Source organism: Geotrypetes seraphini, chromosome 7 (assembly GCF_902459505.1).
Source record: "Geotrypetes seraphini chromosome 7, aGeoSer1.1, whole genome shotgun sequence".
Lineage (NCBI taxonomy): Eukaryota > Metazoa > Chordata > Amphibia > Gymnophiona > Dermophiidae > Geotrypetes > Geotrypetes seraphini.
Genome location: NC_047090.1, coordinates 152,219,655 through 152,237,921, shown reverse-complemented (window position 1 = coordinate 152,237,921; position 18,267 = coordinate 152,219,655). Strand labels below are relative to the sequence as shown.

At 40.0% G+C, this 18,267-nt stretch overlaps 1 protein-coding gene across 7 annotated transcripts in view; it reads right to left on the bottom strand.

Moving 5' to 3' along the window:
• Positions 1–1,005: 1,005 nt before the first annotated feature.
• The window catches only part of NUDT14 (nudix hydrolase 14), a 157,715-nt gene continuing 140,453 nt past the window's right edge, over positions 1,006–18,267 (bottom strand). For 6 of the 7 annotated variants that reach the window (XM_033951954.1, XM_033951957.1, XM_033951960.1 and 3 more), the window contains one exon: positions 1,006–2,843. In XM_033951954.1, coding sequence (XP_033807845.1) covers positions 2,573–2,843 — 271 coding nt within the window. In that variant the 3' untranslated portion in view covers positions 1,006–2,572. Of the gene's footprint in view, positions 2,844–4,420; positions 4,550–18,267 lie in introns of those variants that run through there. The other variant, XM_033951961.1, reaches the window with a different exon arrangement.

The window sequence follows — 18,267 nt, the reverse complement described above, 5'->3', positions numbered from 1 at the left end:
TCGCATCAGTATTAATGAGCGAAAGAGGCCGATAGTTGGTAACATCTGTGAGGTCTTTCCCATCTTTGGGAAGGACAATGATAGTTGCCTCTGTAAAGGTCCCATGACCATATCCATCTGCGAGGAGAGCCCGGAAGAACTCATGCAAGTAAGGCAATATGTGAGGAAGAAAGACTTGGTAAAACTCCGAAGGGAAGCCATCTGGTCCAGGAGCCTTAGCTTTGGCGAGTGAACGTATAGCCTTCACAATCTCATCTGGACTCAAATCCACTTCCAAATTCTCTACTTGTTCAGATGTCAAGGAGGTACACGGTAAATCACGTAAAAAGTCCATAACAGACATAGAGCTGTCAACCTCAGAAGTATATAAGGTATTATAAAATTGTTGAAAGGCTGTAACAATTTCCAGAGCAGTCGTAAGTAGGGTATCAGATTCGTTTTTGATGGCAGGAATGTACTTTTTTGAAGAACGTCCCTTCAAATATTGGGCAAGACGATGCCCACATGTATTGTTTTCCATATAGTAGGAGGCATTCTTCATCAACACTTGATTGTGAGCAACTTGACTGGAAAGCAAATTATGTTTTAGCCGTAAGGAACGGAGTTTAGTCATTAGCAGAGCAAATATGTTCTTGCTCCAGTTGTTTGATGGAATTCTCCAGGGTTTGCAATTCTAACAGTCGCAGGGATTTCTTATGAGACGCAAATGAAATAATAGCACCCCTAAGGTATGCTTTAAATGAGTCCCATATAGTAATCCAAGTAACATCAGTTGTCTTATTTATCGTGAAGAAATCAGTAATCTCTTTTTCAATGAACGATACAAAGTCCGGATCATTCAATAAAGAAGTATTAAGTCTCCAATTCTTCTGAGGTCGGGTGGAAACAATACCTTTTAGTTGGATAAGAATCGCAGCATGGTCAGAGACTACTATTTCTTTGATGGTGGAAGAATGAAGAAAATTAGTTAGCGAGGCGCTCATCAAAAAGAAATCTATTCGGGTATAGGAGGAATGAGGAGCAGAGAAGAAGGTATATTCACTCTCATTCTGATGTTGCATTCTCCAAGGATCCACCAGATCAAATTGGATCAGTAAATCCCGTAATTTATGCCAATTTCTAGTAGGTTTATAAGCAGATCTAGATTTCCTATCTTTTTTCGGGTCTAATATCAGGTTGAAGTCTCCACCTATTATTATTGGACGATTTAAAGCAGTCACCATCTGCTCTGATATAGAGTCGAAAAAACCAGGATCATCAATATTGGGTCCATATATGTTTAGACAATCAATGATTACTCCATTAAAATCAATTGTAGCACAGACCCATCTGCCATCCAAATCTGTCATATGAGATGTGAGCTTAATGTCAGGTCTATTTCTAATAATAGTGATAACCCCATTATGTTTATCTATAGCAGGGAAAAATAAGCCAGGAATGGCCCATGGAAATGAAAACTTTGCAGAGTCCGAAGATGACAAATGAGTCTCTTGTAGGTATATTTTTTAACACTAGGATCCCTGACACAGGCACTCGCTGAAACAAGGTTGCGTCGGGTGAACAATAAAATGTATAACCAGAGTGTGGCTTCAATGACATCACTATCCTCCTGGCCATCTCTGCTTTTTGTTATTTCTATTTTCTATGGAACATTTTTGTTCTCCTGTTTCTCTTTTTAATGGATCTTGCCATTATGCAGACAGCTAAGAGTGGTGAGCTTTCCACATATATCCAGAACTGCCTCCAATCCAGATAGCAGTGCTGAATATATGCATTAAAAAATGCTTGCTGTCAAGTCTGAATATTAACCCTTGACAGTTGAACCAATAGTGGCTCTGAGACACGAGGACTTTGAAATAACTTTGGCATTATAGAAGATCAAAAATGACTAAGGCAGCAGAGGTTCTTACACTTGTCCTGGGGGACTCTCAGCCAGTCGGGTTTTCAAGATATTCCTAATGAATATGCATTATTTTTGATCACTTAGAAGCCATAGATTTAACTGCATTTATTTATATATTCATTACCCTAATAAAATGCTACAATGCAAACCCTCCCCCGTCAACCCAAATATTCAGTCAATGTTTCAATCAGTGTCCCATTTTTTTCAGTGTCGCATTTTTTTCCCCAATCTTCTCCTCCAATGTATCCATATGATATGTCCACCTAACATTCACTGTATGCTGTATGAATCTTCACCACTCAATTCACTGGATACCGCTCAGAGCTAATTTTTCATGCTCTTCATTAAATCAACTCTCAAAAAACTCTTAGTCACGCCCGACACAGGACTGTGTTTTGCTCAATAGCGTCAGGAGCTGTGACTGAGGAGGGCTCACATTATACTCTTAAACATACACTTCTCTAGCAGCAGACTGAGAATACCAAGTTAGGCATTATCCAGGAGCATCTAGGCTGAAACCAGCACCTAATGAATATGCCTGAGAGAAATCTGCATGCCTACCACTTACTTTATAGGCAAATCTTGCTCATGCAAATTCATTAGGGATCTCTTAAAAACCCAACTAGCTGCCCCCCACCCCCACCCCGGACAGGTGTATGAACCACTAGTTTAAGGAATAGGAGTAATTTTGTTTGTTTTTATTTTTTGGGGTAAAAGTGGGGCAACGTTATTTTGAAACCACATGAATCCAAACATAACTCCCATTGTTTTAGGCAAATTTTCATCAAAAGAAAAATTAAAGGCATCTTCCAGAGGTATTTCCACAACTTCAATGAGCTCCCCTTCTTCAGCTTTGCCACCTCCTATGTCAGTTTTCATACTGTCTTTCACCTCCGCATAAAATAATGTCTGCTTTGATCCTGTTACACCAACTCCTGATCTAAAAGAGAAAAACAAAAAGTTCACTTTGCAAAATGGCAGTTCATCTCATTTCAGTTATTTTATCCTGAATTCAAAGGGGTCGATATTCAACACAATTTAGTCAGCCATAAACCAGCTATGGCTGGTTAAATTGTGGGGCTAATCAATCTCTTTCAGCGGCACTAAACCAGTTAGCGCCACTGAAACCAACCAGTTAGCACCAAACTCAAAATCAGCTATTTTAGGGGCATTTCAGCAGCAGAGGCAGCATCTAGCCAGTTAAGTGCTGATATTCAGAACTTAACCAGTCAGGTTAATTGCATGAAAAAAACTGCATAAAAATCAGTTCTATCTTTATTAGGTAACCCACAGCTGGTTAACGGCTGAATATCACACTTAACCGACTATGGCCTAGATTCACTAAGCTCACCATTGTTGGGCTATCCGTGGCCGAGTGACCGATTCACAACAGACTCTGCATGCAAATGTTGTGATTGGACGCACGCCCTACAGCGATCCCACGGATCGCAGTAGAGCAATCGAGACGCATGCGCAGGCCATCCTCGTTGGCTGTAGATGTGATCCACGCATGCTCTCCGTACAAGCAAGGTCAAAACAAAGGGGGAGGGGTGGCTGCAGTTTACTTGAGTGGACATTTCAATGGAATAGAACATGCTTTAGCCAAGATTATGGAACAGAACACACTTTTAACCCATGGGTTAAAACCACGGACTCACAGGGCGGCAGAGAGCAGGAGAGTCAGCAGGGAGAAACTGGGATTTCAGGGCAGCAGAGGGCAGGCGAGTCGGTAGGGACAGTAAGTGACTGGTCCTCAGCAGTCGCTTCATTTTGGATCGGCAAGCCCAATCGGTGTTCCTTCTTCTGTTTAGTGAATCACTGCCTTCCTACTCATGCATGCCATTTCCCCTCATTTGCATGTGTGGATTGGATCGGGCAGAAGGTTTGTGAATCGGGTTGGGGGTCGGAGAAGGCTCGCAAACTGGTCGGGGCATGATCGGTGAGCTTAGTGAATCTAGGCCTATGTGTTAGCCTGCTCTGCAAATCTGGAAATTCAATGTTGATGCTCACATGTGGCAAAACACTGACTGCTGCCAGTTGAATATCGATCCATAAGGATTTCGAAGTGACTCAAACCTGTTGCTGTAGTAATAAATAAGTGTGTTTAATGGCACTGTTTTGTATGCTTGCTTCAGATTCCATGGTAACAACTGCATACAAATGGGAGTGGAACTTAGAGGACTAATGATTCAAGAAATTACACCAGCCAAGTTCCATCTATGAAACTTGCTTTAAATGCAGCAAATGAGAGTAACATAGTAAATGACGGCAAATAAAGACCTGAATGGTCCATCCAGTCTGCCCAAACATACACTCTCTATAATTTAATGATTTAATGTAAATGGTTCTTTTTCTTAGATATTTGGGGGCCAGAAACCCAGAGCTCTGCCCAGTACTGTGCATTATCTGGAGTCTCCGTCAAAGCTCACTCCAGCTCATCTAAACCATCCCAGCCCATCCTCAACTGAATACATGACACAGACCGTGCAAGTCTGCCCAGTACTGACCTTAGTTCTTCATTATATATCATTATTTTCTGATTAGAGATCCTGTGTTCATCCCACACATTTTTGAACTCTGTCACCGTTTTCCTCTCCACCACCTCATTGTATCCCATACACCATATTCCGCAGGAATATTCTACTCCTGCAAAGGATAGATACTGAAATGTGTGAGACAGGCATTATTCTGTTTAACTCTTCCTTGATCCTTCCACAGCTATGAACATAAGGGGCCACACTATGAAGGATACTTAAATATTCCAGTAACTTTTTTTCATACTAAGAAAACAAAACAAGAAAAATCTCAGCAGTTAAGGAATTTGACACATTTTCCAAGAGAAGAATGTTTTCTTTATTCTTTCATTTACAGGTAAGGGAACAACACAGCTTTTATATCACATTCGCTTTCCCAAACACAATGTAAAAAGATAAACCAGGAGTTATAGTATTACAATTTTCAGATTTATCAAAATATGTTACTTGTAGTACATAACCTATTATTAGTGAATCATATTGTTGGACAAATATATTTCCTTTGTACTCATATATACTGTTTGTTCTCCTAGATGTGGGCTGATGTATTTAGGGCTCCTTTTATCAAGCAGCAGTAGAGCTTTTTACCATGGACCAGTGAGGTAAATGTTCTGACACTCATAGAAATTGAATGAGCGCTGGAGCATTTACCTTGCCGGCTCACGGTAAAATGCTCTACCACTGCTTGATAAAAGGAGGTCTTAGTTTTTCATTTTTTTGATACTGCAGTTTAGCAGGTTGATTGTTCTTGTTTTGTTACTCTTTGTCTTTTATTCGTCTGTGGGAATATATTCTTATAAATTCAAATAAAAAAAATATTGTTCAGTTCCAAATATGCAGCGTGTATGCCTTCCTTTTACGAATATATTGATACTGTATATATTTATGTCTACCTTAGTCTGAAAGTGTTTTAGATATGTAGACTGGCAATTTAGAATGATGCCTGATTCTAAATTTAGACATCCAAGTCAGGACCTCTGAAGTTCCACTAGTATCTTTGAACAAGGTCTTCCAATGTAGGACCTGTTCTAAAATATATAATAATAACAACTTTATTTTTCTATACCGCCAACACCCAAAAAGTTCTAGGCGGTTCACAGAATAAAGAGGACTGGACATTCCAGTGATGATACAAAGCACACAGAAAAGCAGTACAATATTTCAATAGTGAAAAATACAATAAGAAACTATGACATAGTCATCAATCAAATAACAAATTTTTGAACAAATAGGTCTTAACCAATTTTCTAAAGGTGCAATAAAGATGCAGATTGTTGAATCAGGTCATCTAACCATACTTGAACTTTACCTGCTTGATAAGCCAAAGATCGATCAAAATATTTTTTATAACAGCAATTTTTGGGATTAGGAAAAGTAAAACCAGTATGCCGAGTAGGCCTAGTCAAACAGTACCATCCAAAATGAGAGAGGAGATATAGTGGAGCTAATCCAAATAACATCTTATAGCAAATACAAGCAAATTTGAAAAGTATTATTGCTTCCATTGGCAACCAGTGCAGCTGATGGTAGTAAGGGCTGACATGTTCCTGTTGTTTTAATCTGAAAATTAAACGGACCGCTGTATTTTGGATTAGCCTTAATCTTCCTAAGATGGTTTTATAAGCTCCCAAATAGATTATATTGCAATAGTCAAGAATAGATAAAATTAATGCTTGAACTAGTAATCTGAAAGAAGTAGGGTCAAAGTATTTTTTGATGGAACGCAACTTCCATAATGCAAAGAAACATTTCTTTACAAGCATATCAGTATGCTCCCCCTGGGTTAAATGGCGGTTGAATATGACTCTTAACATTTTAAGAGATGAGGCTATTGGATATTCTTGTCCTCTTAAACAGAGAGTTTTATCTGTAATTTTATCATTGGGACTAGCCAAAAAAAGAGAAATACCTTCACGGAAATGTCAGAACACAAAGAAAACCAGTGAAGATGGCCAATTGTGCTGAGATATTTATTGATTCTAGAAGACCCAACATGTATGTGTTTCATCCAAATGGCCTGCCCCAGGGTCCAACAACATAAAACACATATTCAATACAGATTTAAAAAACAAACAAACCCCCATACAAAATAGAAAACCAAACAGTTAAAAACAGAAACTATAACATACTTCATGTAACCATATATAAAATACCAAAAACAGACATCCAAGCAGTAATACAAAATCTGCGATATATGTGTTAGTAACTACAAATTAATAACACTGTTTTCTAATTAACAGTTAGAGAATGTCACAGGGACAAATTTTTCCCCATCCCCACAGGAAATCATTTTCCAAGTTTTTTTTCTGTCCCGGCCCCATTCCTGTAAGCTCCATCCTCATCTGCACAAGCCTCAAACATTTTAAAATCATTAGTGTTCGAGGCTTGTGGGTTAAGGCAGAGCTTACAGGAATTGGAACAGTGACAAAACTCATGGGGACAGGACGGAGAAATTGAGTTCCTGTGGGGATGGAGACATAAGAACATAAGTATTGCCGCTGCTGGGTCAGACCAGTGGTCCATCATGCCCAGTTCACGCGGTGGCCCTCAGGTCAAAGACCAGCGCCCTAACTGAGACCAGCCCTACCTGCGTACGTCAATGTTCAGCAGGAACTTATCTAGCTTTGCCTTGAATCCCTGGAGGGTATTTTCCCTATGACAGACTCCAGAAGAACGTTCCAGCTCTCCACCACTCTCTGGGTGAAGAAAAACTTCCTTATGCTTGTACGGAATCTATCTCCTTTCAACTTTAGAGAGTGCCCGCTCGTTCTCCCTACCTTGGAGAGGGTGAACAACTTGTCCTTGTCTACTAAGTCTATCCCCTTCAGTACCTTGAATGTTTCGATCATGTCCCCTCTTAATCTCCTCTGTTTGAGGGAGAAGAAGCCCAATTTCTCTAATCTTTCGCTGTACGGCAGCTCCTCCAACCTTTTAACCATCTTAGTTGCTCTTCTCTGGACCCTTTTGAGTAGTACCATGTCCTTCTTCATGTATGGCGACCGGTGCTGTACGCAGTACTCCAGGTGAGGGCACACCATGGCCCGGTACAGCGGCATGATAACCTTCTCCGATCTGTTTGTGATCCCCTTTTTATCATTCCTAGCATTCTGTTCACCCTTTTTGCCGCCACTGCACATTGCGCGGAGGGCTTCATCGATTTGTCGATAGAACTCCCAAGTCTCTTTCCTGGGAGGTCTCTCCAAGTACCGCCCCGGACATCCTGTATTCGTGCATGAGATTTTTGTTACCTAATATGCATCACTTTACACTTATCCACGTTGAACCTCATCTGCCATGTTGATGCCCATTCCTCGAGCCTGATTATGTCACATTACAGATCTTCGCAATCCCCCTGCGTCTTCACTACTCTGAATAACTTCGTATCGTCTGCGAATTTAATTACCTCGCTTGTCGTACCTATGTCCAGGTCATTTATAAAGATGTTAAAGAGCACGGGTCCAAGCACCGAGCCCTTCGGCACTCCACTGGTGACGCTCCTCCAGTCCGAGTATTGTCTATTTACTCCCACTCTCTGTTTTCTATGTTCCAGCCAGTTTTTAATCCAAGTGAGTATTTCACCCTCAATTACATGGCTCGCAATTTTCCGAAGTAGTCGTTCATGTAGAACCTTGTCGAATGCCTTCTGAAAGTCCAGATATACAATGTCGACCAGGTCGCCCTTGTCTATCTGCCTGTTTACTCCCTTGAAGAAGTGCAGCAAGTTTGTCAAACAAGATCTGCCTTTGCTGAAACCATGCTGGCTGGTCCTCATCAGCCCATGTCCATCAAGGTGATCAATGATGCGGTCCTTTATCAGCACCTCTACCATCTTTCCCGGTACCGAGGTCAGACTCACCGGTCTGTAGTTTCTCCTCATCAGCCCATGTCCGTCAAGGTGATCAATTATGTGGTCCTTTATCAGCGCCTCTACCATCTTTCCCGGTACCGAAGTCAGACTCATCGGTCTGTAGTTTCCCGGGTCTTCCCTTGAACCTTTTTTGAAGATCGACATAACATTCACCACCTTCCAGTTCTCCAGAATCTTTCCCGATATGATCAACAGATTGGCTATTAGTTGAAGCAGTTCAGCTATGGTCCCTTTCAGTTCCTTGAGACCCTCGGATGGATGCCATCCGGTCCCGGGGATTTATCGCTCTTAAGCCTATGAATCTGCCTGCATATCTCTTCTAGACTGACCGTTAACCATGTCAGTTTCTCATTTTCACTCCCAGCATACAGCCTAATGGGTTCCGGTATGCTGTGTATATCCTCTTCGGTAAATACAGACGCAAAAAACGTGTTCAGTCTGTCAGCAATTGCTTTGTCCTCCTTTAGCGCTCCCTTTATTCCTTGATCATCCAACGTTCCCACCGCTTCCTTTGTGGGTCGTTTCCCTATGATATATCGAAAGAATGGCTTGAAGTTTTTTGCCTCCTTGGCTATTTTCTCCTCGTAGTCTCTTTGGGCCCCTTTTACCGCCTTATGGCACCTGCGTTGATGCTGTTTGTGCTTATTACAGTTTTCATTTGTTTTTGATCTTTTCCATTCCTTAAATGATTTTTTTTTGTCTCTGATCGCTTCCTTTACCTCTACAGTGAGCCACGCTGGTTCTTTAATCTTTTTCCTCTTTGATCCCTTGTTGATATGCGGTATATATATATTTTGCGCCTCGGTGATCATATCCTTAAAAAGAGACCAAGCTTGCTCTAGCGTCTTTACAGTGTTTATCCTCTTCTTAATCTTCTTCCCCACCATGTGTCTCATCCCTTCATAATTCCCTTTTTGGAAGTTTAGCACCGTGGCCGTCGTTCTGGACCGATGTTTCGCCGCTGTTTCCAGGTTGAAGCGGATCATATTGTGATCGCTGTTTCCCAGGGTCCCTTCTACTTCTACATCTTGTGCCTCTTCTCACAATCCATTTAGAATTAGGTCCAGAATTGCGTTTCCTCTCGTGTTTTCCTTGACAAGTTGTTCCAGGAAGCAATCTTCTACCGTTTCCAGGAAATTGGTCTCTCTAGCACAGCCTAGGAGGTGCCTAGGTTCCAGTCTATCCCCGGATAATTGAAGTCACCCGTGATAACTGCATTGCCTCACTTGCAGTTGTGTTTCATCTCATCTGTCATTTCTTCATCAATTTCTTTGGACTGCCCTGGGTGTCGGTAGTAGATGCCTATCCTCGTTTCTGGTCCATTGGCTCCCAGAATTTTGACCCATAGAGACTCTAACTTATTCGTCTGTTGTGGCATGTTCTCTCCAGTAGATTCAATTCCCTCTTTAACGTATATGGCAATGCCTCCTCCTTTATGAGTCACTCTGTCTCTGCGGTATAGTTTGTATCCCGGTAGCACCGTGTCCCAGAATCTCGGCGAGAGGGAGAACTAGATGGCCTTGAGCATGTGCAGATGCATGCTCAAGGCCCAGCAGAGGCAGGGACTTCTTCAAGCCGCACCGGCACGTCCTGTGGGCTGCGTGCCGGTGCCAGACGGGGGGTAAGTTTGAAGTTGTTCGGGCGTGGGGTGCCGATTCGCACAGGGGGCCTGTGTGAGTGGAGGGGGAGCGATGCCGGTTCTCGGGGGGGGGGGGGTTGCTCGCAAATCGAGTCAACACTCGGTTTGCGAGACAAGATTTGCGAGAATGTTTTGCTCGTCTTGCAAAACACTCGCAAACCAGGTTACTCGCAAACCGAGGTTTGACTGTGTATGGTGCTCATGCTATCAAAATCTGGTGCTGGATAAAGGGTTCCTTTTAAGCAGGCGGTAGTTTTTCTGCTAGCATGCGCTAATCATGTGTGCGCGCTAAAAACGTTAGTGCACCTTCCTAAAAGGAGCCCAAAGCCCCTACAACGACTATTTCATATTCTATAGTGTAGTTTTTCAAAGTGATCTAGCAATCTGACTACAAAATACTGTAAGATGGCTGAATCAGTCCCTTTGAAAATCTAGCAGCTTCAGTTCTGGGTGGCTCCAGGCACTTTGAAAGGCTGACTTCATTTTGCGTTCAAATCTTTTACATAATTACAGTATCACACCTTGTCTGTGAGCACAAAAAATACCCCCATGTTCTTCTACAACATTCCAAATATATTTGGATATGAAGTAGTTAAGCTAAGTAATTATGGGCAGTTTATAGTGTCATTTCTTAAAACCTTTATGCTCTAGTCTTATATACAGCGGTTGCAGAAAAGAACAGAATGAAGGCAATTAACAAAATTATATTACTTTATACCATCTAGCAACAGGTGCACCAGCAGGTGATATAAACGATTATAATACAGTTTATTGCACTTAGGTTATTATTCACAGTGGATGGACTGATTCAAATAAATGCAGTAGGTGGTTTTATAGACTTGGACTGACATTCTGAATGATTGAAATGCAAAATATCAAAGGAGAAGCAGCAAACCCTGAAACCTCTCGACCTCAAACCCTTGTTTCAACAACCCACACATGAAAAGGGCCATCAGTTAGATCTACTCATTTCAGCAAAAAGCACAAGCTACCTAGAATTTAATTCCCTATCCAAAGTACCTTGGTCAGACCACCAATTCCTAGAATTCACCATACTCTGGAAAGAGGTATCAATAACCAAACTGACCCCCTGAGTAGCCTCTTATTATCGAAACAAAGTAAGTCCTGAATCATATTGGAATGAAATAGATAATTCATTACTATCCCTACCCATCCCTGACCAAGACTTCCTGGATCACTGGAAAATGATCAATGAACAAATCCTAAACAAACTAACCCCACTCAAACGCAGCAAAAGAATCCAAAGATCATCAGAGAAGTGGTTCATTTCAGCACTTATGTCCCTAAAAAGAGCTTGCTGACAAGCTGAGCACTACTGGTGTAAACTCCCCTCTGCCAGAAAATCCTAGAATATAAATCACAGATGAAGCAAAAGATGATATTCTAAACAGATCAGCACAGAAAATAATCTTAAAATCAACAAACTGTTCTCAATATTAGATAACCTAACCATCACGAAGAAGATCACAAATAACAATAATCCCAGCCTCAGAACTAGGTAACTAAGACCAGCTACCCTGCACCAATCCAGCTAGACCCATTGCAACAAAACCATTTATGGAAATATCAGCAGACAGATCTTGGAATGATTTTGAAGAGATTAAATTCAAAGAAACAAAACGGTGTCTCCTAAAATACTCCAAAGCATACTGCATCCTCAATACCTGCCCACTGTACCTGATTGAAGCAGCCACCCCAACAACCATAAGCAAAATAACCCAATGGCTCAACTATCACCTAAAAACTGGCCTTTTCCCCAAATCAGGAGGAAGAATGATCTTAATGCCTAGTCCCAAGAACCAAAACTCAGCCCCTCTGATGTGACCAATTACACTGTGCAACAGAGGTTTTGGGGCATGAATTGTAGTGGGTGTTCTATAGTGATTTGGGGGTCACTGAATTCAAAACTGACCTTATTTTTTCAGTATAACCTTCTGATTTTTGGCATAAGAGCATTATAATGTAAAAATTAATATTTTCTAATGCCTGGAGTAAATGTTATAACAATCTCTGAAATATTAAAACAATTTCCTACCTGACATTTCTTTTGGTGGCAATGACAGACAAAATGTATTCTTATTGCTATTCTCTGCTTTGTGTACTGGTCATTGTTGCCAATTCATATATTTTAAAACTTTCAATAAAAATGATTGAACTAAAAAAAACAACAACAAACAGTTTACCTCAAATTAGATTTTTAAGCTAAAGTATTAATTTTAATGATGTAATAAAGTACTATATAATTAAATTATTATGGGTGAGGAGGTGGAGCTGGAATATGCAGTTCTCTGTAGGCCTATTGCATCATCAGCAATGCACTGTATTGCATCATCAGCAATTTTCAAGCTTCATCAGCAAAGTTGAGATTAAATCATCGATTTTGTATCAGGGTTTTGCTTCTTAGTTATCAAGTTGTTGCTTTTCAAACGTTTTTGTTAGTATAATGTTAAGAAAGTGTGCGAACCACCCTGATGTTTCTGTTACGTCTGTGGGGAGTATGCAATTATTTATTTATTCATTCATTTTTATAGTCCGTCCTCCCCAGGAGCCCAGAATGGGTTACAATAAAATTTTAAAAAAAATAATAATAATTTTATTTTTTTGTATGCCGCCATATCGGGAGAGTTCTAGGCGGCTCACAACAGAGGCAATGCATACAGTGCATAAAAATACAACAGATAAAATTAATACATCGGGTTAAAAAAGGAAGAACAAATTAAAACAACGTACATTAAGATACCAGCCTATCGAATAATTGTGTCTTTAACAATTTTCTGAAATCTAAATAAGAAGAAGCCTCTAACATTATTTTTCCTAGCCATTAATTTAATTTGGCGGCCTGAAATGAGAAAGTTCTCTCAAGAAACTTTTTATAATGACAAGATTTTATGGAAGGATATGAGAACAGATGCACTCTACATGTACTCTTATTAGCGTGACTCAAAGAAAAATGAGGAATAAGATAGTCTGGTGACATACCAAAAACTACTTTATAACAGATGCATGAGAATTTAAACAAGACTCTAGACTCTATCAGCAACCAATGGAGTTTTTTTTATAAAATGGAGTAACATGCTCCCAATTTTTTAATTCTTCCCGTTTAGGACCTCAGCGGTGCAAGCTGTGAGAACATTTCATTCACAGAGGTGTTTGCACTAAAGTCTTCATCGGTCTTATTTTATATATATATTTTTAAATTATTTATCTTATTTAAATATTTTAATTATAGATAAGTTAGAAAGGTACTCATCTCTTTTAGAAAAGCATAGCAGGGGCTCTTCACCAACCTAGGCTATGTTTCGCCCAGGGGGCTTTATCAAGGTATTTTCCCCTTTGCTATGCCGGTTCCATGAATACTGCCGATAGTGTTTTTCACCGCTGAGGTTCTAAACGGGAATAATACCTCTATCTAAGGTTATGTATGTGATACTACCCAATTTTTTAAGCCATAAATGAGGCGAACAGCAGTATTCTGGACTACTCTTATTTTTTTGAGAATTTTCTTATAAGCCCCTAAATATGCAATATTATAGTAGTCAAGAATACTTAAGATAGCGGACTGCACCAACAGGCGAAAGGAGGCTTCATCAAAATACTTCTTAATGGTGCGAAGCTTCCAAAGCACTGAAAAACATTTCTTAAACAATAAATCAGTATGTTTTTCCAATGTAAGATGTTTATCCAATGTTACTCTCAGTATTTTTATAGATTGTTCATTATTATAATCCAAATCATTTACATGTATCATTGATTCTTTGATTTTATCATTAGGAGTTGCTAAGAAAAATTTAGTTTTCTTGTATTTAGTTTTAAATACGTCATCCAGAGCTCAATCTGAGGTACTTAGAACTCAGAAGAGAAATATGACTCCACTCATGAGGAAAATCCATGAACTCTATTTTGGCTGCAAAATTAGAGATCAAGATAAGGTTTGGGCACCTCACGTGTGTTATAAATCTTGTGCCAACAACCTTGGAGCATGGCTGAAAGGCATTCATCCATCAATGCCATTTGCTGTTCCAATGATTTGGAGGGAACAGAAGGACTTGCACAGATTGTTATTTCTGCTTAACCAAAGTGTCTGAATTTTCTTTGAAAACAAAGAGTCAAATTCAATATTCTAATCTTGAATCTGCAATTCGACCTGTGCCTCATGATGACAATCTTCCGATTCCAAGACCACCTGGAACTTATACATTGGATTTGGAAGAAGTCTCTGAAGCACGTGTTGATGACTTTATGGAACTGGAATCCGAAAATGATCCTGAGTTCTTGATTTCAAGTTCAGGTGAGCCTTACTTAATAACTCAGGCAGAATTAAATGACCTCATTCAAAATCTTACTTTATCTAAGAGACAAGCCGCACTCTTAGAAACATAGAAACATGATGGCAGATAAATGCCAAATGGCCCATCTAGTCTGCCCTTCCACAGTAACCATTATCTCTTTCTCTCTCCAAGAGATCCCACGTGCCTATCCCAGGCTCTTTTGAATTCAGACAGTCTCTCTCTCTCTACCACCTCTTCTGGGAGACTGTTCTATGCATCTACCACCCTTTCTGTAAAAAAGTATTTCCTTAGATTACTCCAGAGCCTATCACCTCTTCACTTCATCCTATGCCCTCTCATTGCAGGCTCCAGGCTTTGTCAGTGGAATCTCTTGGCACCTGAGACCAACATCTCCATGTTCTGAAATTCTCATAAGGCCACCGTGGAATATTTCTCTGACAGACTCATTGACATTTTGTCATGACGTAAATGGATTATTCCAAGCATTTGGTCAAAGTCATGACCCTAATGAATGGTGCTTGTTCATTGATGCGTCAAAGCTAAGTCCGAAGGCAGTGCTTTTTCTTAACAGAAATGTGTATCTATCTATTCCTATTGGTCACGCTATCCACATGAAGGAAACATGAAAATTTGCAGATCCTCTTAGATCATATTAAGTACAGCGAGTACAAGTGGCAGATTTGTGCTGATCTGAAGGTCATCGCATTGTTACTTGGTCTACAGTTGGGCTACACAAAGTACTGCTGTTTTATCTGTGAGTGGAATAGCCGAGACAGAGGATCCCATTACATCATTAAAGAATGGCCACTTCGTAATAATTTGGATCCAGAAGGAAGAAAAAAATGTAATTCACCATCTTCTTGTCGATCTGAAACAAGTGCTACAGCCATCTCTTTACCTAAAGCTAGGACTTATGAAGAACTTTGTTAAGGCTATGAACAAGGAAGGTGAAGGATTTCGCAATGTGAAAAATTTCCTTTCATAAGTGCTCAGAAGTTAAAGAAAAGCATTTTGGGGGGCCACAAATAAGAGAATTGTTGAGAGACAGGCACTTTGATGAAGTCTTGCAAGGAAGTGAGAAAAGTGCATGGATAGAATTGAGGAATGTAATCGAAAATTTTCTGGGGAATAGGAAGGCACCAGACTATCCAAATGGTGGAGACGATGCTTAAAGCATTCTGTGATCTCAAATGCAACATGTCACTAAAAATTCATTTTCTTCACTCGCATTTGGATTTTCCCCCCGATAATCTTGGTAGTGTTAGTGATGAGCATGGGGAAAAGTTTAACCAGGACATTGTTACAATGGAGAAATTATATCAGGGCAGATGGAATTCATCAATGCTGGCTATTGTTGAACATTAATTAGAGATGCTCCTAATCTCGTGTATAAACGCACTTCAACAGCAAAACAATTCTAGAAAATAATATTTATAGGAACTCTTAAATCGGCGCAATGTATTACATTATGACTTCTCATGCTATAAATATTTGTGATTTGCTCAAAAACTATATGTGATAGGAGAAAACAGACTATTTTCATACAAAGGAGGCCAAATTCTTGCCCCAGAAAAAAAGTTAAAATTTGTTGTGCAGTGTTATTGATGTTAATTGTCACGCATTAAAATTTGCATGTGTATCCAGATGTGCACTATGCTATAAGGCAGGGTGCCTAACTCTCATAGCACTGTGACGGGAGGGGAATAAGTGTGGGAGGGATGTTCCAAAATGTTAGGCATGTAATTATAGAATACTAAGTAAGCATGCCTAATTTGGGTGCCAGCATTTACATCAGGTTTCAGCAGGCATAAGTCACGGGAATTGACACTAAGCCTGATTCTATAAAGCGCATGCACCTTTTATAGAACTGCACTTAGCTTTGATTTTTTTTCCAGTGCTGAGTTTTGAGTACCATCTATAGAATTCCTTCTATAGAACAAATGCACATACAGTATTTACACCCACTTTGAAACAGGTATAACTGTGTGCTGGCATTTGTACACTATTGGTGTCTATTTTATAAAGGCACATAGGTGCTTATTCTGCCCACTTAAAATGGCTTACCATGTGGCTTGTGAGTTCATTCCCACTGCAGGTCCTTGTGACTCTGGATAAGTCACTTAACATTCATTAACCCAGGTGTAAAATAAGTACCTATCTAAAATATGTAATCCGCTTTGATTGCATAACCACACAGAAAAAGTGGTATATCAAATCCCATCCCCTTTACGTACTCAGGAATCCTATGGTAAGTTCCATAGCAATGCATGCTAACTGCATTCTAAAAAGTATTTTTAAATTTGTTTTGTGTGTGTGTGTGTGTGTGGGGGGGGCATACCTGCACTATTCAGTGAAGCTACATTATCATGCACAAATTGATTAGCACAGGATTAGCACATGAACTAAATATGTGTCAGTAAATGCAGAGGCACTAATTTTTTTAAATGACCGCATGTGCATGGCCATTAATGCAAAAATTAGAAAGTCAGCCATTTTACTGCTGCACTAAAAATCATCATAGCACGCAGGAAAACTCTTTGCAAGGATGCACTAAGCTACTTTTTACCACATCTTTTTAAATGGACTCTCTTACATTCGTACCTGGCATAATGGAGAGTTCAGTAACTTGTCCAACAGTGGGATTTAAACCCTCTCTCAGCCCTACTTCTCTAATCATTAGGCTACTGCTCTGCTCGTAACATCTTGCTGTTTTACAAGATGAATATGCATACAAAAATTATTTAAGTTGTGTTCAAGGAGATTATTTATTTATTCCATTTTCTATACCGTTCTCCCAGGAGAGCTCAGAACGGTTTACATGAATTTATTCAGGTACTCAAGCATTTTTCCCTGTCTGTCCCGGTGAGCTCACAATCTATCTAGAGTACCTGGGACAATTGGGGGATTAAGTGACTTGCCCAGGGTCACAAGGTGCAGCGTGGGTTTGAACCCACAACCCCAGAGTGCTGAGGCTGTAGCTTTAACCACTGCGCCACACTCTCCTCTAGATGATAGCTATGATATACCAGCAAAGGAAAGAAGGCTGCAATAATCCAGCAAGAAACATTTGTCAGGATTAGCAGCTGCAGATTTGTACTCGTGTCCAAATGAAGCACTAATGGCTGAGGCTCGTACGACGCAATCGTCAGTAAAACAATTACAGCAATTGTCTACAGATTTCTACTTGCACTCATGAGTGTGGCACCAGATGCCCTGAGCCACATTGCATACTATAAAAAAATATGATAACATATGAAGACAGTTATCACAACACAATTCATTTAATTGATTTCTGTTTTAACAAGCATACAGTTTGGGGGAAAAAAAATTACACTGCATGTTCACAAAGGCCTTCAGGAGGGTAAATAGCCATTTAGCCTGATAAACCAGCTCAAAAGTATATGTTGAGTTCACGATATACACAGTTTTGGTCGCATTTCGAAAAGAGCCTTCCTTTGGATTATTTAGGTTGAGGAAGCATAACAGCCTGTGCACTTGGCCTTTTAAAAGAGATGCATGCTATTTATTCCCTCTCTGCCGCCTACCACAATAGCAGGTGCAAAAGCCCAGTGTGTACTTTACGGTAATTTACCAAGAGAAACTACTGAGGCAATTTCAGTTTGTGTAAATAAGCTATAAAGGGAATGCAGTAAAACACACCTTTGCTACAGTAAGTTGCAGTTAGAAATAAAACATTTACTATGAGTTTATGGGGGTTCTCTACTACCAAAAAAGAAGTGGGGAAGGGACACAATCAAACAACCTAAGGGACAATCAATTTATTTAAACATTGTAAATCAATGATACACATATAGCATATACATAAAACAAAGCAGGCATAAAAACAAATCTTTCAATCCTTTTTCATACTGGGCCCCAACACGGTCCATGTTTCGGCTAAGGTAGCCTTCTTCAGGGGTGTATGAATGAAGCTCAGTAGATGGCGCCAGAATGCAAATAATCAAACCACAAGGATTACTCTCGATGTGTAGTAAGGAGCCTGCTGCCTGACA